This window comes from Carcharhinus amblyrhynchos, chromosome 32 (genome assembly GCF_965287045.1).
Source record: "Carcharhinus amblyrhynchos chromosome 32, sCarAmb.v2.hapA, whole genome shotgun sequence".
NCBI lineage: Eukaryota > Metazoa > Chordata > Chondrichthyes > Carcharhiniformes > Carcharhinidae > Carcharhinus > Carcharhinus amblyrhynchos.
In genome coordinates, this window is record NC_137355.1 from 20,268,658 (window position 1) to 20,292,748 (window position 24,091).

A 24,091-nucleotide genomic window follows, 5' to 3' on the forward strand; every position below is an offset into this window, starting at 1 on the left:
ATGGAATCTCAGGAACTTGTGCCCCTCCCTACAGCCTGCGCACTACTGCAGGCCGGGGACAGTAGCTGCTAAATGAAGCCTATTTTATTTAGTCGTGTCCAAGCAAGAGGGCTGGACTATTTTAACAAGTAAAGCATTGATAAGTTTCAGACTCACTTGGACCAATTTACGTTTCTGAATCCAGCACTGATTTCTGGGACACTGCACTCAGCCTGGGAATACTAAAGGGTGGCACAGTGGACCCAGCGTCGGGGACCTGGGTTCGATTCTCAGCTTGGGTCACTGCAGAGTTTGCACGTCTCTGTGGGTTTTCTCCGGGTGCTCTGATTTCCTCCCAGTCCAAAAGACGTGCTGGTTAGGGTGAAATGGCCATGCTAAATTCTCCCTCGGTGTACCCCAACAGGTGCTGGAGTGTGGTGACCATGGGATTTTCACAGTAACTTCATTGCAGGGTTAATGTAAGCCTACTTGTGACACTAATAAATAAGCAAACATAAAACATAGATAATGGTTGAAGGATAGATCCCCCCACCCCTCACTTTCGTCTTTAGAAATAAGTGCTCGTCTTAGCTTTGGTTTTAATGGGGATAATATATTTAATAAATATCAGAAGTTTACTTACCATCTGCAGGAAAAGTGATGACTGGTCATATCTGTAGTTGCTCTTGTCCCGGAGTACTAAAAAGTGAGCTGCATTAATTATCACTCGTTTTAAGTTCATAAGAGAATGGAAGAGTCTGAAAGGAAAAGAAAAGTCTCATGCTTCAACAGTACCCAACACAGCCCTAGAAATCCCCGTGTTTATGCAATGTCCTATCACCTCCCCTGCCACTGAAAGCTGTGTGTTTCTACAGCTTCTCATTGCACCTCTGCAAGGGCCTCAATGTTTAGCACGAGGAGCGTGAATTTTTTATAACACCCTCTGGGCTTATTTGGCAGCTTTGTAAAGCAACAAGGTTTCAGCAGTCTCCATAAACCAGACCAACTATCACACAGAAGAATTTATATGAAAATAAACACCAAAAGCAAAGCAGCAGAGTTTGGTCCTGAGGTAAGGAAAGGGTGTGAGACTCCATTCATCTCAAACTCTGCTCTCCATTCATTTTACACATAGGAGTCCCTAAGCTTCAGCTTTTGCGAACCTGTCCCTGTTCACACTTCGAATCCTACAGTGGAGAAGGCCATTCAGCCCATGAGACTACACCAACCACAATCCCACCCAGATCCTATCCCCATATCCTCTTCCATTTACCCGAGCTAATCCCCTTGACACTAAGAGTTAACTTAGCATGGCCAATGCACCTAACCAGCACGTCTTTCAGACTGTGACAGGAAACCAGAGCACCCAGAGGAAACCCACGCAGACACAGAGAACGTGCAGACTCCACACAGACAGTGACCCAAGCTGGGAATCAAAGCTGAGTCCCTGGCACTGTGAAGCAGCAGTGCTAACCCACAGTGCTGCCCTCGATGCCAGGCCAAGCAGCACCTTGATCTGTATGGATTTTAGTTAGGTTTGAAGTATGGTGGCAATACCTTAATCCAAGTAAAAATATTTATGTGACATTGTTACTAATTGGCATTTGATTTTGGTTCAGAGACTCAGTGACACATACCGGATTCCATAGTCAACGACAACCACTTCTTTTGAAGTGCCGGTGATGGCATCATGGTGCTGGAACAAACCTATATTCCGGCGGGCTTCTGTGAGTGAGCTATAATCAGAAATGGGATATTTGCTGTCTGCACTGGAGTGTCGAGCATGATTCAGTGCCAAGCTGTAGAGGATCTCAGCTGCTCTGCAATAAAATGACAGGGTTTTTACACAATCCCAGCAACAGTCATTCAATAAAAATGACACTGTACACTAGCTGATCTTAGAATTTTACAGAAGGAAGTCAGTTTACTTGTGCCAGGGAGCCCAATCCCAATATCCTGTCCCTGTATTACCCCCTCATATCCATCTTTGTGAAGTATTAATCCACTTGCTGCTTTCACCATTTTAACAGTGTGCTGTCTAAAAAAAGTTTAACTCATTGCATTCTTTTGGTGATCTTCTATTACTGACTGGCCAACCAAAGGAATCAGTTTTTCTTGATTTAATTAATTGAAACTCCTCAAGTTTGAACATCTCTATCAAATCCTTTCTTACCCATTTCTGCTCTTCTGAAAGAAGCCCAAATTTCTTCAGCCTCTTCTCGTAAATAAATCCTTCTCCCCTGGTGCATCTCTCATGCACTCTATGGGCTTGGCATTATTCCTAAATGAGAGCTAAATTCCCATGTCATGGGTCATTTAACAAAAAAATCTAACTCTCCTGTCAGTATCTTTCTGTAATTCACTACCAGCTCTGTCTTCTCGTTCCCTATTCTGCCTTTTATTGATCCCAAGACTCACTTATACTTTTACTGTAATATTCTTCAAGACCCTCTTATTCTTTTCCACTAAGGCAGAACGTGAAGACTTCAAATACAACTGCTTATAAACGCAACAGCTGCTTAAATGAACTGGAGGTTCCTTACCTGAGGTGCGATTCCAGCACTCTGTCCAGATTCTTATAGAAGGGCCGCGAGGTGAAAAATCCACTCCAATAATGGTCTTCACGGTCAGCATAGGTGAAGAAGTCCCCACTGAGGACCGGGTAGGATGGAGGCTTGCTGCCAGGGCTGACACCATACTTCTTATAGATAGCATCAAAGTACTCAGATAGTGTCCCAAATTGCACCTGAAAAGCAAACAGACATTTCGAACAGGTCTAGGGGAGAAATTTAGAAACCGAATGCCAAGTTTCCTTCATTTTCAATATTTTTCTCCCACTGCCCAAGACGTTCCTACTCAGGTTCCCTCTAACACCTTTCCCAGCAACCACTATTCGCCTGGGAGTCACGACAGAATATTTAAAAGTGAGAAAAATCACAGGCGAGCCTCATTGGCCTGTGGACTTCCAGGTTTTTCCCCAAAAAAGCTGTTGAGAGAAAACCCCAACATTTTCCCTCAGCTAGGCCAGGAAGGTCACTGACGTCAAGTGTTTCTTCATCTATTGCCCAGGCCAGCTAGCTCAGAACAGACTGCAGATCGAAGTAGAGAGCCTCAGTTCATTGAACAGTGTGATGTCAGACCTTCTCCATGTCATCCCAGTTGGTGACAATACCGTGCTCAATGGTGTAATTCAGGGTCAGGATACCTCTTTTGCTCTGGGCTTCATCACCAATGTAGCTGCCTTTCTGCCCCTTACCAACCTTTACACCCTGGTGTCTTAGGTAACCAACAATAGAAGGGAAGACAGCTCAGAGACATTGCTACTAGACCACTGGAATCTAGACAACTGGATTTTACCTCGACACAGAGCACTTACCTGCACGTGAAGCTCTGGATGGGAGTTCATGTAGTCAAAAAGCTTTGCATAATTTTGGAACTGCTGGTCCCACTCCAGAGCATTGTCATAACGAAAATCATCTCCGACAGGAATTAGAACCACTTTACTCTTGTACAGCTTGGACTTCTTCCTGTATTGATCCAAGAGTAAATTTGCCCTGAGAAGGAAGAAAGAAGAATCTGTAGTGAGGGAGAACCAAACAGACATAGACGACAGACATGAGCAAACTTAGCATCTCACCAGCATCAAATAAGTTAAACTGCAGCAATCAAAAAAGATTTTCTTACAGGAAAAGGAAACTTGCTACAGTATCAGGCCATTCAGCCCTTTACCCTTCAGTGGGACTACAGTACCAATCACATTTACTCACTGTTCCTATATCCTGACAACCCAACACAATGCCTCTACTTTCTCAGTAGGCTAAGGAAATTTGCCATATCTGCTACGACTCTCATCAACTTTTACAGGTGCACCACAGAAAGCATTGGGATGGCTCCTGTTCAGACCAAGACCACAAGAAGCTACAAAGAGTCTTGAACAAAGCCCAGTCCATCATGCAAACCAGTCTCCCATCCATTTAATCCGTCTCCACTTCCCATTGCCTCCGGAAAGCAGCCAGAATCCCATGCACTCCAGACACACTCTCTTCCACCTCTTTCCTTCCGGAGAAAGATACAAAAGTCTGAGGACATGTACCAACCAAGTCAAGAACAGCTTCTTCCCTGCTGCTCAGACTTTTGAATGACCTACCTTATATTAAGTTGATCTTTTTCTCGCTATGACTGTAACAATATGTTCTGCACTCTCTCTTTTCCTTCTCAATGTCCTGTCTGCTTTGTCCTTATAGTGCATTCATTGTAGACTAATACGTGTGACAATAATAAATCTTTTGTCCATCTAATCAGTATAATCTTTAGCATGGGCCATTTTTCCCTCAATCACTAATTCTAGGTCAATTTCACAGCATCACAACTGAAGAAGCTTCTCTTGCTTATGTTCCCTGTCCTTCAACCTACCAGCCACACTTTGACAACACTGCCATTACACTGTCCCACAATCTGCATTATTCTAAAGCCATCAGTTTTCAATACTTCCATTTTTTATTTCCTCACACCAGATTATATCACGATGGATCAGAGCTGGAATCTCTCTGGCACAGTGGTTAGCACTACTACCTCAAAGCGCCAGGGACCCGGGTTCAACTCCTGATAGCACAGTGATTAGCACTGTTCCCTCACAGTGGCAGGGATCCAGGTTTGATTCCTGGCTTGGGTCACTGTCTGTGTGGAGTTTGCACATTCTCCCTGTGTCTGCAGGGGTTTCCTCCCACATTCTGAAAGACTCTCTGGTTAGGTGCATTGACCCAAACAGGAGCCGGACTGTGGCGACTGGGGTAATTTCACAGTAACTTCATTGCAGTGTTAATGTAAGCCTTATTTGTGACTAATAAATAAAATTTAACTTTAAAGCCTCAACTTCCTCAAGCGTGCAGCCCAGCGCAACATACTTGACACTTGAACTCGACTCGCTACACAAAGCCTCGGAACTTTTATGTCTAGATTATTACCAGCAAAACAAAAGTAGAAAAATACAAAAACACAGATCCCAGTGAGCCAATGGAATGTGGAACAGAGATATCTCAGAATCGACTGATCTGTGTATTGTTAGCTGCTCTGACATGGCTAGCAAAATTTAGCCACCATAACTCTGGGTGGAGTGAAAGGGAGAAAAATAATCAAGCAGAGATTCTACTTCAAGTCATTGGCAAGTGCGAAGACTGACCAAGGCCGCACAAGAAAGATACAAAGCAGGCTATTCTATCCAACGAAGATGATCCACCAATAGTTTACAATCAATCACAACACACAACTTGCTCTTCAAATATCAGAGGGACCTTTACCTCTAATGCCACCCCTTCCTGCACCCAAGATTTCTGTTCCACAAGTTGATCACATGTATTGGTGGCACAGTGGTTAGCACTGCTGTATCATAGTGCTAGGGACCCAGGTTTGATTCCTGGCTTGGGTCACTGTCTGTACGGAGGTTGCACGTTCTCTTATGTCAGCGTGGGTTTCCTCCGGGTGCTCCAATTTCCATCCACAGTCCAAAAGATGTGCTCGTTAGGTGGATCGGCCGTGCTAAATTCTCCCTCAGTGCACCCGAACAGGCACCTGAGTGTGGCGACTAAGGGATTTTCACAGTAACTTTGTTGCAGTGCTCATGTAAGCCTTACACGTGACACTAAAAGTTTTTAACTTTTTGAAGAATGTCTGAACACAGGATGATTTTTACCAACATCTTAGGAGATCCAGCACCAGAAAAGGTGGACAATTTCAAACATATTCATAAAGGTGAAGATTGCACAACACTAGGAAAATATTCCATTCATCTCAGCTCATCTAACCATAAGCCAAGTTAAAATTGACAGATTAATGCTCAAGACACGGACAACAAGCAGGTTTAGCAGGAGTAAGGACAAGAAACACAAATACTAATAAAAGACTGACTGCTGAGGATCAATGGTAAGCATAGGCCTCAAACAAAGTTAAAGTCTGATCTGATGAGTGGAGAGAGAAAAATCAGGACAGAAGTTGATGTGACCAGCACCTACCTCTCTGCTACGTTAGCATTGTTTATTGGCTTAGGTGGGACTTTCCATGGACAGCTGATGCGACCCCCAGGGAGGCGTCTGAAGTCGAACTGGCAGCAGATTTTAGGGTCAGGTCCACAGGAATGAGGGACATCGTAACTGTAGAACGGCATTAGATGACAGAAGATATCTGTGCTTGAATCAGTATCTAGAGCAAGGTGCAGGGAGCAAAGCAAAATTCTTACTTTAGTCAGAAATCAGTATGGATTTGTGAAGGAATTAGATTAACAATTAATTGGATTGCTCTCACTGCCGCTAATTGTGCAACTGTACAGAGACAAGGAAAGGGAGAAAATTGCAAATGGTTAGATCAGCTCATGTGGCAGCTAGGAGAGAGGGAGATAGCTTCTTTTACAGCAACTATGTACTAAACATGTTTGCAGCTTCAGACTGCTCTCACCTACCCCAGGTCTGTCTCCACATGAATTCCAGATTTTTGGTGGCTGCAAAGTGTTTTTTGATGGAATAATGCACTCGCTGGATCAGCATACTGGTCAGGTTGGCTCGTTTGAGCAGGTAGGACATGGTTGAGCTGTGCCCAAAGGGATCAATTGCCCAACCCGATTTTGGAATCACTCCTGCGAATGTGAGAAACAGGAACATGCAACAGGATAAACATCACATCAAATGAAACAAAGTAGAAAGCAACAATGACACTACACTGCATGTACCCAGAAGTGGGCAAAATATATTCAAAATTTAAAAATACAAAACCAAATTCATTCTACAGCAATGGAAATTTGGGATTTCAAAAGCACTTTAGAAATTAATGATCTGCTTCTCTCCACCCTGCCACCAAACATGCTCTTCTCTTCTGCTGTAGATGCTGAATGTGGTTCCTCTTGTACCCTCCAGTATCCTTTATACAGGAATGCGAGTAGACAAATTTGGCTGTGCAGCTTTAGGAGCACTTCACAAGAAACCTGTGGGGATTTATAAATCTTTAATCCTTCGGAATTGTTTCCACTCCAGCCGGATCTGCAAAGTTCTCACATGAATGGACTGCAACACTCATTTGTTGTTTCAAGTCAGATTGCCAATTCAAGTGCATCTCTGTGAAAAGGTAGAAGCACAGTCTTTGTGAAAGGTACCCCTGAATTGGCAATTAGAAACACTAAAAGACAATTGGTGTAGTAAATGGCAAAAAAAATTATAAAATTTGTGCTGATACTGCGTGAACTTCAGTCACTATCTGACTCTGTGCTGTACCTGTCCTGGGAGTGTTTGATGGGGACAATGTAGAGGGAGCTTCACTCTGTATCTAACCCCATGCTGTACCTGTCCTGGGAGTGTTTGATGGGGACAATGTAGAGGGAGCTTTACTCTGTATCTACCCCCATGTTGTACCTGTCCTGGGACTGTTTGATTGGGAACAGTGTACAGGGAGCTTTACTCTGTATCTACCCCCATACTGTACCTGTCCTGGGAGTGTTTGATGGTGGACAGTGTAGAGAGGGCTTTACTCTGTAGCTAACACCATGCTGTAGCTTTCCTGCGACGGTTTGATGGGACAAAGTAGGACAGTATAGAGAGTTTTACTGTCTGTATATGAATACCTTGCCAAATAAATTTTAATGTCGACAACGGATAAACATTTCAATTTCAGAATTAATATCCCATGAGTAAAACTGACAGCAAAAAAACCCCAAATCTTCCAATATTTAAAGCATCGCTACGTCAACTTCATAACTCTTCAACGTGGACTCTTACCAATATTTTTCTCCATCCACTGATGTCCTTCGATTAGCTGGTCAATCATTGCAAAATAATGAGAGTTGGCTTCATCTGTCATTACCCAGCCTCCTGTCACAAACTCCAACTGACCATTAGCTGCCAGCCTGTTTTAAAGAAAGCAAAGCATATTCAGCTAAATGCTGGTCCACCAGACACTGGACAGTTAAACTCAAGCCATAACTGAAGAACTGCCCAATACAACTGAATCAAATGGAAGCTACAGTGAAGCTAGTCACCAAGATACAACACCATCAACATTCTCATTTTGCTTTAGCATGGTTCTAAAGCTGATAACGCTTTGTGATTCCGATGACAAATGGTCCCAATGTCCAAAGCAGGGGAGATGGACTAAAATTAAAAATAAGTTAGACCAAGCACCAGCAACCTCTGTTGGAAGTGGCACCCAGGCCAGGAGACTGACCTGTGGTGCTTCCAGCCTGTTAGCACTCAGATTTGGCCTGATGATTGTCTACTTGGCTACAGTACGAGAAGGGGAACCTGGGCCTGTAGAATGCTTCCTGGCAAGAGTCAGTAGCTTATTTAAACAAAGTATCTCGTCCTAGCTTACCTGCGGACAGCAGACCTTTTCTGATTGTCAATATTGTCCCACCACTTGGAGAAGAAGGAGATCTCTGCCCAGATAAAGCGCCGCTTGGGATCCTCTTGCAGTTTCACTAACATGTTATTCAGAATATGCTGCGTCTGGTCTTGGTAATATTTGTCAAATGTCTTTACCCAGCCTAGGCAAAAACAAGAGTTAAAGCCATCAGGATCTTAATGACATTTCACATCTCTGAAAAAACCCAAGTATTTTACGTGCAAGGAGTTTCCAAAAGTGCAGTCAACGTTGCTATAATAGACAGAGCAAGATTTCACAAAATACAACGAAATGAATGGTCAGTTAATCTTGTGTTGTTTGTGAGAACAAGGATGACCCACACCTGGCTGCTTAATCCCCCTCGTAAATAATGTCATAAGATACCTGACATCCAACGGAACCAACAGAAGAGGATCTCAGTGCAGCACTTCCTGCTTTGTCTACAGAGATTGAACTAAGATTCTGCCTGGGGACTCAAACTCATGAACTGTCACTCAAGAGGGAGTTAAAAGAAAACAGGTCTCCCCAACAATTAACCGCTGTGTATGAGGCTAGGCTACCAGCTTGACAAGACCCATGAAACACTTGACCTAAAACCAATATTAAAAGCAGCCTTGGCTACAGTCTGGCTGACTGCAAAATTTACAATGCCCTCATTTAACATGGTCACCAGCAAAGGCTGCAGGGATCACAACTTGAAATGAGAAAATTAACTGGTTATTTTGATATGTTTTTGTAAAGCCACCAGATGTTACGCATGTATAAAAATGCATAAAAAACAAAGCCGCAGTGAAATCTTAATAAATCCAACACTAATGGACTCCAGAAACCCATCTTTCCTCCCTTAGTATACGTTCCTAAATAGCATCAACTCCCAGTTTCCTCTCACCTGGATCATTGTGGGAGTGGGGGACCACATACACCTGTAATGGCTCATTGTCCCATTCGTGCTCATCATAGGTGATCTCAAAGCCTTGCTTCCACGCGCCACCGTCCAAGTTATCAAACTTTAAGAGCGAGTAAACATCCAGCATCTATCAGAACAAACATCAGGAATTTAGCAAGGTGGGTGGGCAAGCTTGGGTTGTCTGACACTGACCAGTCTGCTACAGAACTCATCAGTTATTCTAGCCTCCAGCCACACATTCCAGCAGGATCCGGTTACTGAGTGGGTACATTAATCCCAATTATCAACACTGATTACATGTCCTAGAACACTGCAAGATTAGTTTGTTTATTCTAAATACATATTTGAAGCTTGCACTGCGAGATAATAATTCCAAATAAAAGCAGCATCCCGAAGGCTAATTACAATTTAACTTCAAAATGTCAAGCAGTTTTGAAGGTTTTGCTTCCCAAAAGGACAGGTTCACGGTACACTGGCTTATTAGTCTTAACTCAAACTTGTCCTTAATAAATAAGTCACACATTGAAGAAAATGCTGAAAATTAAAACAGTTGATCATCAAAAGCAGAAGACAGATGAAGAACCTTGCCAGAATTGGTTAGATGTCAAAGGACATCTTGCAAACTTGCTCATTGATTGCTTTTATTTCAGATGGTCTGCATTTATTGATTCTACTGATTTTAAACCTCTGCTGCCACAAATAAGGCACAAAACACTTGGTTCAGTAAATATGGATAAGCTGCAAAATGCAGATGCCCAGGCTTCACAAAACCAGCATTCAGATGAAGTGCAGAATTGATCCTAAGATCCAGCAGCAGAGGGATTACATCACTTGAATCAGGTGATCTGGTTACAAACGAGTAACAAAGTCAGTTTCCCTTTGAAGTGCTTGGCTATCAAGGTCACTTCCTTCTGCATCAGTGTTTGTTTAGCCAAGTACCTGAGCAATGGAGAAAGTTATTTATACGACTCTCTGTAAATGGTGATGCAGAGATAATGTGTCCACACCATCACAAATTGGATATGGAGCAGGAAAACCTTGCTCGTCCAGACAGAAAAAAAAACTAACCGCACTTTCAACACAAATACATAGAAACATACATAGAAGATAGGAGCAGGTGGTGGCCATTTGGCCCTTCCAGCCTGCTCCGCTATTCATTACAATCACGACTAATCATCCAAACTCAGTAGCCTAATCCTGCTTTCTCCCCATAACCTTTGATCCATTGACTCCAAGTGCTATATCTAGTCACCCCTTCAGTGTTTTGGCATCAATTATTCCTGCGGTAATAAATTCAAGAGGCTTACCACTCAATGGTTGAAGAAATGTCTCATTTCCATCCTAAATACTCTATCCTGAATCCTCAAGTGGTGACCCCTGGTTCTTGACTCTCCCACCATTGGGAATATCCTCTCTGCATCCACCCTGTCTAGTCCTGTTAGAATTTTATAAGTCTCTACGAGTTCCCCCCTCATTCGTCTGAACTCCATCAAAAACAATCCTAACCTAGTCAATCTTTCCTCATATATCAGTTCTGCCGTCCCGGAATCAGCCTCGTAAACCTTTGCTGTGCTCCCTCGAGAGCAAGAACATCCTTCCTCAGAAAAGGAGGCCAAAACCGCACTCAATATTTTAGGTGTGGTCTCACCAAAACCCTCTACAATTGTAGCAACACATCCCTGCTCCTGCAGTCGAAACCTCTCATAATGAAGGCTAACATGCCATTTGCCTTCTTTACCGCCTGCGGACTGTTGTGTTTCCTTTTGTAAACAGATCTGTTGTTAGGGTCATTTTTATTGCAAGTGAGGTAGTAGGACTTCTGCAGTCCTTGTGGTCATGATGCTGCCACATTGGTAACATAGGACAAATCTGCGGATACTGATGCAGTGATGATAATTGAATGGAGACGCACAAATCAGTGTGGTGCAGGACTCAGAAGGGAGGTTAGAAGTGATATTCCCATGACAATGCTGCTCTCAGTGGCGAAGCTCAGAAGGGAAACAGCTGCTTTACCGATCCCATGCTATGCAGATCCACTCCATGTGTTCATCATTCCTGAGAGGAGCAGTCGTGCTAAATTTGTCTTTTGCTGATTAAATCTGTGCCCCATTAATTTGTACTTGCATTCGGAATTCATTTCTCCTGAACAGTTTTCTTTATATCCGTACAGTCACCAATGCTGTCTCAAAGCAGTGCAGTGCATCAATGCAGAGTGTAGTACTGTGCAGAGTACAAACAGCTCACTTGCAACCAACGGTTCCCTTTAAGATATAATCATGCATAGCCGCACAGTAATGTAAAGGGCTTGAGCAGTACAACAAACACTTGCAGCAGAGAGGAATTAGAGGAAACATTGCCAGTCACCTCTCATTTGACCTCTTCCAAGACAGAAAATCCCATTTTGGCATTAGGAATTAGTCTTGCTCCCTGTTGCAATTCAGGACACTGTCTGAGTGGCCAGAACTGGGATATGAAAGATGGAATTTGTTTATCTTGACAAATAGCACACTGTCGTACAGCGAACATTTTTACCTGGGGCACCAGACACGAAGAATTGTCCAAACTATAAAAGCCGAAAGGCTGAAAATTCAGTCTAGCTTTTGACGCAACTGGCCATTTTCCATGCTGGTTTTAGAGCTTTTTCATAGCTGTCCACAAAAGAGCAAGCATTTATACACAATTTCTCACATTCTCAATGTGCTTTGCAATCAATAGACTATTTCTGAGCTGCAGTCATTTATATAGATAAACATGACAGTCAAAGAGCACTCAGTAGGGACCCATACATAAAACAGCATTAATATCAGTTTGGCAGCATTGGTCAAAGAATAAATGTTGACCAGAACATTGGCTTTTGAAATAGAAAGTAGGACCTTTTACGTACAATTGAAGAGGTATGTAGGACCTCAGTTTAGTAGTCTCATTCAAAAGACAGAAGTCTCCGTCAGTGCAGCACTTCCTCAATACTGCACCGAAATGTCAGCCTGGGTTGTCAACGGGAGCTTGAACCCATGACCTTCATTACATCTGCACCAAGCTGGTGTCTAAGATTCCCACCCTAAACATTTTCCGCTGCCTTGGCACATTTACAAAGTTCACATTCACCATTTCATCTGCAGCACAACGGAAGAATGGCTGGTTGCCAGGGGCATGGGGGCAACTGAACCAGTTAACTGCACTGCAGCATTAGTCAGGCCCTTCAGGAGAAGTTCAAAGGGGAATGGGGGTGGGAAGGTGGTGGAGTGGAAGCAATTAGAAGATTATGGAACCTGGATAAAATATTGCAGTCACATTGTAGGCTGTCAGTTTTAAATTAAGGCGATTATCTTCCTCTTCACAAACAAAATCTTATCTTGTCAAAAAGGCTTTAGATAAAATATGGTGTCATCGATCCATGCAGATTAGCAGAGACAATTCAGCGGAAATGTTGGATCACTGCTTCATCAGGTTTCCCTACCTGCAGGTCTGTTTTTTGCCCTTTATTCCCAAGGGCAAACTGGCAATCCTGAGGTGACACAGAGAGAAACGTCGGGTGATTGTCTGTGGGAAAAGCCCAAGAGCCATTTCCCTGGTAAGCGAGTAGGCCCGGGAGACCGCCTGCATTCTCCGTCAGCTCCAGCACAGAGTCCTTGATATGGCTGATTATCTGGTGATTTTCTTCCAAAAGCTGCTCCAACTGCTCAATGCGATTCTGCAGCACGGAGATTTGACTCTGCGTTGGAAAAACAAAAAAGGGGGAGAAAGGAAGTGTTACATTGCTCAGGGATTTGACACCAATTTCACACTCCTAATTTGCAGCCATTCCGCATAGCTAAAAACTAAAATCTATTGGACAACTGTTCTAAATGGCTCCAACAAAAATAAATTATAAACTCTTTAAGGGCTCATGCATCAATCTGATTGTTGTAACTGGGAAAAACAATCCAAAATATACTGCTTATGGCACATCATTCTCTGGGTGGAAACGCAGAACTACATGCAAGCATTAGATTCAATGCTTCATTTAAAACAAAGACAAGATAGTCAGTTTGCTAGCACTGTACTCTCATGCCAGCTTTATCTAATGTGGGTTACTTCAACCTGGCAGCTGAAATTTACCAGCATTTTTCAGTTTACCTCACCGAGGCAGCAATTACACTCTGACTGAGCCAAGACTGTTAACTTATCAATTAGACTCTTGCAGCCTTTAAGGTCCACTTCGACAGAATACATCATTGTACAACACTGCTAAGCTTCAGCGCCATCTAACTCTCCTACCTAACTCACCAAAATACAAAGATCTGACCAACGGTCACCTAAACTCAAAACACTGGCTCTATTCTCTCTCCACAGATGCTGTCAGATTCCAGCATGTGCAATATTCTGCCCTTATCTTAGACACAATGCAGAATTGGTTTCATCTTCATAAACTCACCAAGGCCTGCCAATCCTGATTTACTTATTCCCCCAATCAGGCTCTCTTTCCTTTTCTTCCAGCTACAACCTTATCACCTTCTCAGACAGCTCGTCATTCTAATGATAGAAAATGCACCTGAAGAAAAGCACACCTTTTTTAACCTGCAGAAACGTCTATGGCCAGGAAGTCTTTGCAACAAATCATCCATCTTAAATGGAATTTTACCCAACGTAACGACATGCAATTTACTTTGAAAGATCTGACAGTTAATTGATTTGCTGTTAACAAGTCAGCCTGTCAGCAGAATACAGTTTAATCACTCAAGTATACAAGAAATAGGAGTGGGCCACTCAGCCCATCGAACCTCTGCCGCAGTTCAATGCGCTCAAGGACTTCAACTCCACTTTCCCAGCTGTCCCCCATATTACTTGGTTCCCCAGCGTGTCTGTCCAGCCGTAAATGGATGAAGCATCCACAACCCTCTGGGGGGAAGAGAATGCCAACGGTTCACCATTTGAGTAATTTCCCATCTGAGTTCTAACTAATTGGCCCTCTATTCAGAGACTGTGCCTCTCGTGTTTTAGATTCCCTGACCAGCAGAAACAAACAAACACCTTTATACCCCATCAAATCCCTTTAGAATTTTCAATGAGATCACCTCTTACTCTTTTAAACTCCAGAGAAAATAAGCCCATTGCTCAGCCTCTCACAGAACAACCTCAAGCCAGGGCCAATTGCTTGAATCTTCACTGTACCAACTTTTACAGATGCATCATAGAAAGCACTCTTTCTGGTTGTATCACAGCTTGGTATGGCTCCTGCTCTGCCCAAGACCGCAAGGAACTACAAAAGGTCGTGAATGTAACCCAATCCATCACACAGGTATAGTTTTAATCAGGACCCCGCCACTAAGTAGCCCAGTGTCTTGACTGTGTGGATATGTTGCACCAGTGGGAACAGAAAATCTCTGATTTGTATGATAGAATGATAACGGACCTGCAATGACCCTCAGATATGGTAATGCACATGAGCAGCATCCTCAACCAATTTACCCCTCTCACACTGTGCTCCAAATATCCTAACATTTTTCCTTTACATTTGCTTTGTCCAATTATAGCACCCCCTCATTGCATAAATCTCATCCAATTTTCTTTGCTCTTAACTCTGACGAAGGGTCATCCAGACTCAAAACATTGGTGTGTTCTCTCTCCACACATGCTGTCAGACCTGCTGAGATTTTCCAGCATTTTCAGTTTCTGCTCCAGCATTTTTCATTGGTTCATACCTCAGAGTGAGTAAACCAATAACTTTCCTCATTTTCCTTACTCTTACCACCACACTCATCCATTCGGAACGTCACTTTTAATAACCCCCTATACTGCGGGCATTACCTCATCAGCACAGCTAATTGCAGAGTTCTTTCAGATCTGCACAATGGGCTTGCTTCCCTCCGCGCTGGATCTTTCTCATGATTCAATGTGGGCAGCACTTTGTAGAACACAATCAGTTAGCTACCAAAACTAACTAAAGGTCAGACAAGCTTCCCTGGGGAGGTCAACACAAATAAGTGTTCTGATAAGAGGAAGGACAATATAGCTCAAAGAATCCTGACAGTGCTTTAAATAGATGAACGCTGTATATCTGATACACAGATGCATTTCAGCTGACTGACGAGTCTCTCTCCATGACCAGTTTTGTTCCAAATAGCAGGCAAGGTGAGGGGCAGCCTTGTTAACCACATTTTTCCCATCCAGCCCATTATTACCCACCCCCCAGCTATTTATAAAAATCTGCACGGTGTGATTGCTCAAACTCGCACAAAGACATTTTAATTACAGAAAGCTGGTATGCAAAGCAACAGTAGAAGGTGAAGGCTTCACATGTATGAGGAGTGAATTTGTTAAATCAAGCACCAGGTAATCAAATACCGAGCCTGAAATATAATACAGGCCATCAGCATAAATAGCTAACTGTCTGATCAGTGAAGGCATGTCTGGCGCAAAACTAAACCACATGAAGCAGAATTCTCAGCTCCTGGTCTGTGATGCATCAATCTGGCACTACAACTAATCTCAGCACATTTGCAGGGAGCAGAGACCACCAACTAACTTGCCTGGGTCATTCAGCAGCTCCGGAGAGCTGCAATATCCCATCACTCAATCACTCTGCCGACACTTACTGTTGACTCACACACTTGAGTGGCCACTTAGACAAGGCACAGGAGGGTGGTGCCAAAATGACAGCATAGCAAGATTGCAGGAGGGAGCAGGGTAAACGTTACCAAGAAAAGGAGCGTTAAGGCTCATTGTGCTGTAATAGCACAATGAACAGCACTGGGGCTTAAGGATCAGTATCAGGCACAATGCAGGTAGCAAATAAGCAGTACACTATCAAAGAACGCCATCGTCTTTACATAAAGACTGAAGATTTATTTGTCTGCTAATGATTGTCATTACAACAGGAAAGGGCCAACTCTTTTGTCAATACAGAGCAGCTTTGCTACTGTACAACTCCCCTGTTTACAAAGCTCAGAGTCGAGTTTCAAGCATAAATGGTTAAAATAATGGAGCACTAAGTCACACAAAGATTCGATCATTCGGCTGCGTTGTTAGATGCCAGACACAAAGCAATACAATTGTTTATAGCACTCCTATTAGGTGCAGGGGTAAAAAAAAAGAGTCCAGTGTACTCGTGTGCATTCAACAAACGTCAGGGGGGAACCAAGACACAATACCTGCCCTGCTCAAATGCAGCCCATCTTTTCTCAGCTCACAGGAGAACAAGGGGCACGGTGGCACAATGCTTTGCACTGCTGCCTCAGATCCAAGGACACGAGTTTGATTCCAGCATCGGGTTACTGTATGGAGTCTGTACGTTCTCCCTGCGTCCATGTGGGTTTCCTCCGGGTGCTCCGGTTTCCTCCCACAGTCTGAAAGGTGTGCAGGTTGGGTGAACGGGCCATGATAAATTGACCGCTAGTCACAGCAGCATTATCAGGGTAAATATTTGGGGTTACAGGGATAGGGCCTGTGTGGGATTGTGGTGCAGACTCAACAGGCCGAATGGCCTCTCTCTGCTTTTTACTTGGGAGAGGTACAAGAATGCACATTATTCCATTCTTGTTTTCAGGGAAAGGAGGGGCAAAAAGGAAAATAAATTGGGGAAGAGGAAACCCTTTACACTATCTGAGGAATGCTGTATTATCAATGCTGCCTACGTTATCACACATTTAAGCTCCAATTCCATTGTCCTAGAATTTTAAACTTGATGTTGCGTTGCAGAATTTGCAATTTTGTGTTAATAGATAAAAAATTGCTACAAGTGATTCACATCGTACAGACACTCAGCGGATAACATACAGAATATTAAACTTCAGTTATATCGTAATGAAATAAGTATCTTATGGTATAAACATACACATATACACACATAACATATTGCACCTTATAAACATTGAACTCAGGAGACATTTCTTTTCCCATAGCTCTAACGTGTATTTTTCCAACTCCTCTTTGAAAGGTATTGATGCTGCATTCAGCCTGACCTATCAGACAGTACGTTGCAAACCACAACAGTGTGTCGCAAGATTTGTGACACATTTCAGCAACTGAATAATATTGAATTGAAAAGTTTTTATTTGAATATGTTTAACCAACGCATCTAAATCAATTCAGCGTTTTATACTGCACACTGCTGATGAAAACATCCTGATCCCAAATATATCCCAGGATCCTGAGGTCTGGGTTATTCTGTCCTCCACACTCAGTCTCCCTGTTCCCAACATAGCACATCCCACCCTACAGCCCAGGATCCAATAGCCGCTCCCACACACGCTCAGCCATTGGGTCTCCCCCTCACCCATTCTCTTACCCTCCCCACCCCCGACCCTGCTAACTCACACCCGTCCCCCATCCCACTCACCTACTCCCACCACCCTCACTTGTCCCTCTTACCCTCTCACTCCCTCTCCCCTACCCACCCCCTTAGCCTTGCTCCCTCCACCATCTCCTCTCCTCCCAACGCCCCTGACTCCCAACCCCACCCCGTACCATCCCTTCCCCCCACTGCCCCATCCTCCTATCCCTGCCCCCCAATGCCCACATCCCCTCACCCCACTGTCCTCCAAACCCTGCACCCCCCCTCCCCTGCCCCCGTCCCCCCCGCCGCCACCGTCGTCGTCCCCGTCCTCCCCCCGCCGCCGTCGTGCCCCCCATACCTCCCCCGCCGCCGTTGTCCCCCCCGCCGCCGTCGTCCCCGTCCCCCCGCCGCCGCCGTCGTCCCCGCCGCCCCCGTCGTCCCCGCCCCCCCCGTCGTCCCCGCCCCCCCCGCCGCCGCCGTCGTCCCCGCCCCCCCCGCCGCCGTCGTCCCCATCCCCCCCGTCCCCCCTGCCGCCGTCGTCGTCCCCATCCCCCCCGCCGCCGTCGTCGTCCCCGTCCCCCCCGCCGCCGCCGTCGTCCCCGTCCCCCCCGCCGTCGTCCCCGTCCCCCCCGCCGCCGCCGTCGTCCCCGTCCCCCCCGCCGTCGTCCCCGTCCCCCCCGCCGCCGCCGTCGTCCCCGTCCCCCCCGCCGTCGTCCCCGTCCCCCCCGCCGCCGCCGTCGTCCCCGTCCCCCCCGCCGCCGTCGTCCCCGTCCCCCCCGCCGCCGCCGTCGTCCCCGTCCCCCCCGCCGCCGCCGTCGTCCCCGTCCCCCCCCCGCCGCCGCCGTCGTCCCCGTCCCCCCCAGCCGCAGCCGTCCCCCCCAGCCGCAGCCGTCGTCCCCGTCCCCCCCAGCCGCAGCCGTCGTCCCCGTCCCCCCCCGCCGCAGCCGTCGTCCCCGTCCCCCCCAGCCGCAGCCGTCGTCCCCGTCCCCCCCCGCCGCAGCCGTCGTCCCCGTCCCCCCCCGCCGCAGCCGTCGTCCCCGTCCCCCCCCGCCGCAGCCGTCGTCCCCGTCCCCCCCCGCCGCAGCCGTCGTCCCCGTCCCCCCCCGCCGCAGCCGTCGTCCCCGTCCCCCCCAGCCGCCGCCGTCGTCCCCGTCCCCCCCCAGCCGCCGCCGTCGTCCCCGTCCCCCCCAGCCGCCGCCGTCGTCCCCGTCCCCCCCCGCCGCAGCCGTCGTCCCCGTCCCCCCCAGCCGCAGCCGTCGTCCCCGTCCCCCCCAGCCGCAGCCGCCGTCCCCGATCCCCCCAGCCGCAGCCGCCGTCCCCGTCCCCCCCAGCCGCAGCCGCCGTCCCCGACCCCCCCAGCCGCAGCCGCCGTCCCCGACCCCCCCAGCCGCAGCCGTCGTCCCCGTCCCCCCCAGCCACAGCCGTCGTCCCCGTTTCCCCCCCCCACCCCCGCCGTCCCCGTTCCCCCCCCACCCCCGCCGTCCCCGTTCCCCCCCCCACCCCCGCCGTCCCCGTTCCCCCCCCCACCCCCGCCGTCCCCTATCACCCCATACCTTCTCCTACCCCCCCCCACCGTCTCCTACCACCCCTCCTCACCCTTCCCCGCCCCCCCCCTTACCCGGGGGAAGCTGACTCCGCTCTGCCGCCGCTCCGGGTCGTGCTGCACCCGATCCAGCATCAGGTAAAGCGAGAACACGGCCACGCAGAAGATGGCGCCGCCGCAGACCGTCACCTGCTTCTTGAGCTTCATCCTGCGGGTGTCCCGAGGCCCCGCACTCCCGGCGCCGCTCCTGGGGCTCGGCCTCAGCGGCCGCATCCCGGCCCCAGGCGGCACACCGACATGGCCCCGAACTCCAACCCGCCCCCCGCTCGCAGCTCGAGACCGGGACCCCGGGCACCTCTCCTGTCACAGCGGCCCGGGCCGGCTCAGGTGGACGCGGTCTCTGGGACTGGAAGCCGGGCAGCTGGAGGCTCTCCTCAGCTCAGCAACCTTGCACCGCCTGGGCCCGGCACTGAGATTGCGTAGCGAAGGGGCCCGGCACTGAGTCTGCGTACGCAGCGGGGCCGGCACTGAGACTGCGCACACGGTAGGTCCGGCACTGAGACTGCGCGCTTGGCGAGTCAACCACTGACCATGCACACTCAGCGGACCCGGCACTGAGACTGCGCACTCAGCGAGTCGGCCACTGATCATGAGCACTGACCGGGCCCGGCACTGCGACTGCGTACACCGCGGGCTGGCTGCTGAAACTGTGCATCGAACGGGCCCGGCAGTGGGGCAACGCAGCGAACATGTCCACCACTGAGACTGCGCATACAGCGGGCTGGCTGCAGCGCCCCTAGAGTCTCGGAGGAGCAGACTGACTTCCCTCCCACAGCTGACTAAACTACATTCCTCTCGCGCCTGTCACCACCTCAGGGCGTCCCAAGGTGTTCTCTAACTAATAGAAGTATTTTTTTGAAGCGTAGTCACTGCAGGAGACGAAGCAGCCAATTTACACACATCAAATCTCAGAGTAACCATGTAAAAATAACCAGATAAAATTTTTAAAATGATGTGTGCTGAGATGAAGCCAGCCAGGAAACAAGAGGAACTCTCAAGCTCTTATTTGATGATAATGCCATGGACTATCTTATTTCTATTTGCAAAAGAGCCTTTATTTAAGTTAACTTTAATTTAGTGTCTCATCTGGTGGTACTGCTCAGATGGCACCTCTGACAGTCTGACACTCCCACAGTGTTGCACTGGAGGTATTAGTATAGATCTCTATTAGCATAGATTTACTCCTCAAATCTCTAAGATGTTGTGATGAAGAAGCAAGATTTCTACTCACTGAGCCAGGGCCCATTGTGGAAGATTGTGTGAAAGATCATCGTTCGTGCTGTCCTTTGATCCAAACTAGTCTGCCTTCATGTGACTGAACAGGCAATTCCCAATCCACAAATCTTTAGGTACACGGGACAGGACATCCCACAAGGAGAGCAGGATTTGCTTCCTTTTATTTCCTTCTCTGCCTCATCATTAAGAATTAGTGACTCAAGGCATGATGCAGTTTGGCGGACAAGTTGTCACCATTTTGAAAGATTGGTAGCAAGCTCCTCCCAGTCAGTAATGACAATGCTGCAGTGCTTCAAGAAGGGTTTCAAGAGTGTCTTTGAAATGTTTTCTTTGTCCTCCCCAGAGCACTGGCCATTTGAGAGGGAAATAACTGGAGCTGGCAGGGAAAATGCTTTTTGGACACCTGGATAGTGTCCAGTCTATCGAGATTGATTTTGCAGGAGTTTTGCATGGATGCTTATGGAACTGCCTTCCAAAAGGACACTAATGTTTCTTTGATGGTCGTCCCACTGAATCCAGTAGCATCGCTGATGGAATTCCTCAAGCACTCTTGTATGGCACTCTGGCACTCACTGGAGTGTGGTGGTGATTACTACAACCTACACCAGGACTCTTGTTGACTTGCAGAGATCTTTGCTGTCGTACACTCAATGCCATAATTTGCAGAAGGTTGAAAATTGGGTGAATCTACATATGTTAGTCAGTCTCCCAAACCCATGCACCCATGACCAAGTTTTGTCTTTCACTGAAGCAAGGATATTTGGACCAAGGTAAGTCCACCTAATTCAGTCACAATTTTAAACTCATTCAGTTCTATATTTCCTTTACAAAAGTTTATGATCGTTTTTCTGAGGATAACTGTGGGTATGTTTTATCATTTTAAAATTACACACTCCCACCTGTGGTCATTCTCCGTGGAAGGTTAAAGTTATAGCCGAGTATGACAGGTTTACCTGGGTGATTTCCATTATCTGTATAAGAATTTATGATGAGTAAGTGCAAAAGTATGTGCTCAGAGACTAGTGCTGGTATTTTACAACCTCACTCGGGCAAAGCTCTTAAAATCCCACCCAAGGCCAACGAAGAATTCCGTTCTGCGAGTCTCGCCTGCCCCGACTCTGGGGTGGACATGCCGGTAAAAGTCCAGCCTAGATGTTTTGATCTTTTGTAGATGTACAGAACCTCATCATGTCATTCAAGTCCCTCAAGACGCACTCAATATTTTGCTTATCATTGCTCATGCAGATGTAGTGTGAAAATAACCTGAAACTGGTGTCATGGCCAAAATTGATAAACAGAGTGAGAATCTTGGGGGAAACAGTTTTGCTCTGCATCACTTTGGAGTTCCTTCAGGTTTCGATTTCAATTTACACTCCAGTAGTATAGTCATGATGCAAGATCTTTGTTGCCACACTAGTATAAATGCACAATCTAATTTCAAAGCACTTCTGTCTCTTGCTTCAGGCACCACGCCCAAAGACCGCATTGGCGACCATGGACTTCTGCCTGACAAGCTACAGCAATGACCAAAAGACAAAGTGCTGGAAAATCTCAGCAGGTCTGGCAGCATCTGTGAGGAGAGAAAAGAGCTGACGTTTCGAGTCCCGATGATCAGATGCTTTGACAAAGGATCATCTGGATGCAAAATGTCAGCTCTTTTCTCTCCTCATAGATGCTGACATTTTCCAGCATTTTCCCTTTTGGTTTCAGATTCCAGCATCCACAGTAATTTGCGGTACAGCAGTGACTTGCAGTTATGGTTACCAACCCTCCAGGATTCTCCTGGTGTCTGCAGTTATTAATTATTAATCTCCACGAGAAAAGTAGTAAAAGAATTATCAAATCAATGCTTTGAGTTTTTCAAGGATTAATTAATTTATTTGTTTAAAAATATTGGAGCTGTGAGATCATGTGATGGAACCTTCTGGAATTTGTCCTTCTGCAGATTCTGGTCAGCCAGGAGACTCTCTCACTCTTAGTGCCTGCCATCGGCAGTGGAATGTATCAGAAGGATTTGCAAACTTATGAACACACCTTCTGTGGCCAATATAGGGCAGCACAGTGATGGAGTGGTTAGCACTGCTGCCTCTCAGCGCCAGAGACCCAGGTTCAATTCCCGGCTTGGGTCACTGTCTGTGTGGAGTTTGCATGTTCTCGCCATCTCTGCGTGGGTTTCCTCCGGGTGCTCCAATTTCCTTCCACAGTCCGAAAGACGTGCTGGTTAGATGCTAAATTCTCTCTGTGTACTCGAACACGCGCCTGAGTGTGGCGAGTAGGGGATTTCTACAATAACTTCATTGCAGTGTTAATGTAAGCCTACTTGTGATACTAGTAAGTAAAGTTAGAATCATAGAATCCCTACAGTGCAGAAGGAGGCCATTCAGCCTCCCAACCACAATCCTACCCAGGCACTACTCCCGCAACCCCACATATTTACATTGCTAATCCACTGACACAAGATCAATTTAGCATGGCCAATCAACCTAACTTGCACATCTTTGGACTGCCAACCACTGTCACCGTGCCACCCATATAAGTTTAATACTTAAATGTTTAGTGCTAAGTCCCAGCTCAGGACTTGAACCTAGAGCTTCTGGCTCAGAAGTCGGTACCCTACCTACCGCACCACAGGACCCCCAGAGAGCTTCACAGACAGTAAATTACTTTCTGAAATAGTTGTAGGCAAACAAAGCAGCTACTTTACACCCCTCAGGTTCTGACGGACAGTGATGAGATGGTTTAAATGGTGGACATTGAAAGCAGTATTAAGTGAACACTAGAAAATGTCCTAGTCCTTCTTGAACATGATGGGGAACTGTCGAACCTTTCTAATGGATGGGCTTAATGCCTTCCACAAGTTTATCTGTGTCCTATCTCTTCCCTTAATAAAAGGTGGACAGGATAAAATAGTTTCCCATGATGGAGAATTCTAGTATCAGGGACATAAATTCAAAATAAGTACCATTAGGTGTAGAGGGGACATGAGGAAGAACTTTTTTAACTTACGCAAAGCTGGTGGATGTTTGGAATTCACTGCTCAAGTTAATGGTGAAGGCAGACACCCTAAACTCTTTTTAAGAATACCTGGATCTTAAGTGCTGTAAGCTACAGGGTGGAAGAATCAATTACTAGGGAGCATAGCTTTAAGGTGTAAGGGGCAAGGTTTAACAAAGATGTACGAGGCAAATTATTTACACAGAGGGTGGTGGGTGCCTGGAACTCGCTGCCAGGGGAGGTAGTGCAAGTAGATACGATAGTGACTTTTCAGGGGCATCTTGACAAATACATGCATAGGATGGGAATGGGAGGATATGGTCCCTGAAGGGTAAGGGGTTTTAGTTCAGTTGGGCAGCATGGTCGGTGCAGGCTTGGAGGGCCAAAGGGCCTGTTCTTGTGCTGTAATTTTCTTTGTTCTTAGTAATCCAGAGACCCAGAGTATTGCTCTGGGAACCTGTATTTGAATCCCACCACAGCAGGTGATGAAATCTGAATTCCATAACAATCTGGAATTAATAATCTAATTATGTCATTTCTCAGAAAAAAATCTGCCTTTGTTACCTGGTGTGACAATGTGGTTGACTCTTAAATGCACTAAGTTCAAGGGCAACGAATTAATAAAGAAAAGAATAATAATCTATAACTAAATCTAAATCTATAACCAAATTCTTAAATGCACAATTAATTAGCTCATGTAGTTAATTTCACCCTACAGAAAACCATTTCAACAAAAAAG

At 46.4% G+C, this 24,091-nt stretch overlaps 1 protein-coding gene across 3 annotated transcripts in view; it reads right to left on the minus strand.

Annotated features, from left to right (window-relative positions):
* man2a2 (mannosidase, alpha, class 2A, member 2) overlaps positions 1-19,539 on the minus strand; it is a 43,926-nt gene extending 24,387 nt beyond the window's left edge. For 2 of the 3 annotated variants that reach the window (XM_080216203.1, XM_080216201.1), the window contains exons 1-11: positions 19,138-19,539; positions 12,723-12,977; positions 9,248-9,392; positions 8,329-8,500; positions 7,737-7,864; positions 6,431-6,604; positions 5,988-6,174; positions 3,356-3,533; positions 2,523-2,725; positions 1,617-1,799; positions 623-737 (exon numbers count right to left, since the gene is read on the minus strand). In XM_080216203.1, the coding sequence (XP_080072329.1) occupies positions 623-737; positions 1,617-1,799; positions 2,523-2,725; positions 3,356-3,533; positions 5,988-6,174; positions 6,431-6,604; positions 7,737-7,864; positions 8,329-8,500; positions 9,248-9,392; positions 12,723-12,977; positions 19,138-19,335 (1,938 nt within the window). In that variant the 5' untranslated portion in view covers positions 19,336-19,539. Of the gene's footprint in view, positions 1-622; positions 738-1,616; positions 1,800-2,522; positions 2,726-3,355; positions 3,534-5,987; positions 6,175-6,430; positions 6,605-7,736; positions 7,865-8,328; positions 8,501-9,247; positions 9,393-12,722; positions 12,978-17,104; positions 17,322-19,137 lie in introns of those variants that run through there. The other variant, XM_080216202.1, reaches the window with a different exon arrangement.
* Between the last annotated feature and the right edge of the window lie 4,552 nt (positions 19,540-24,091).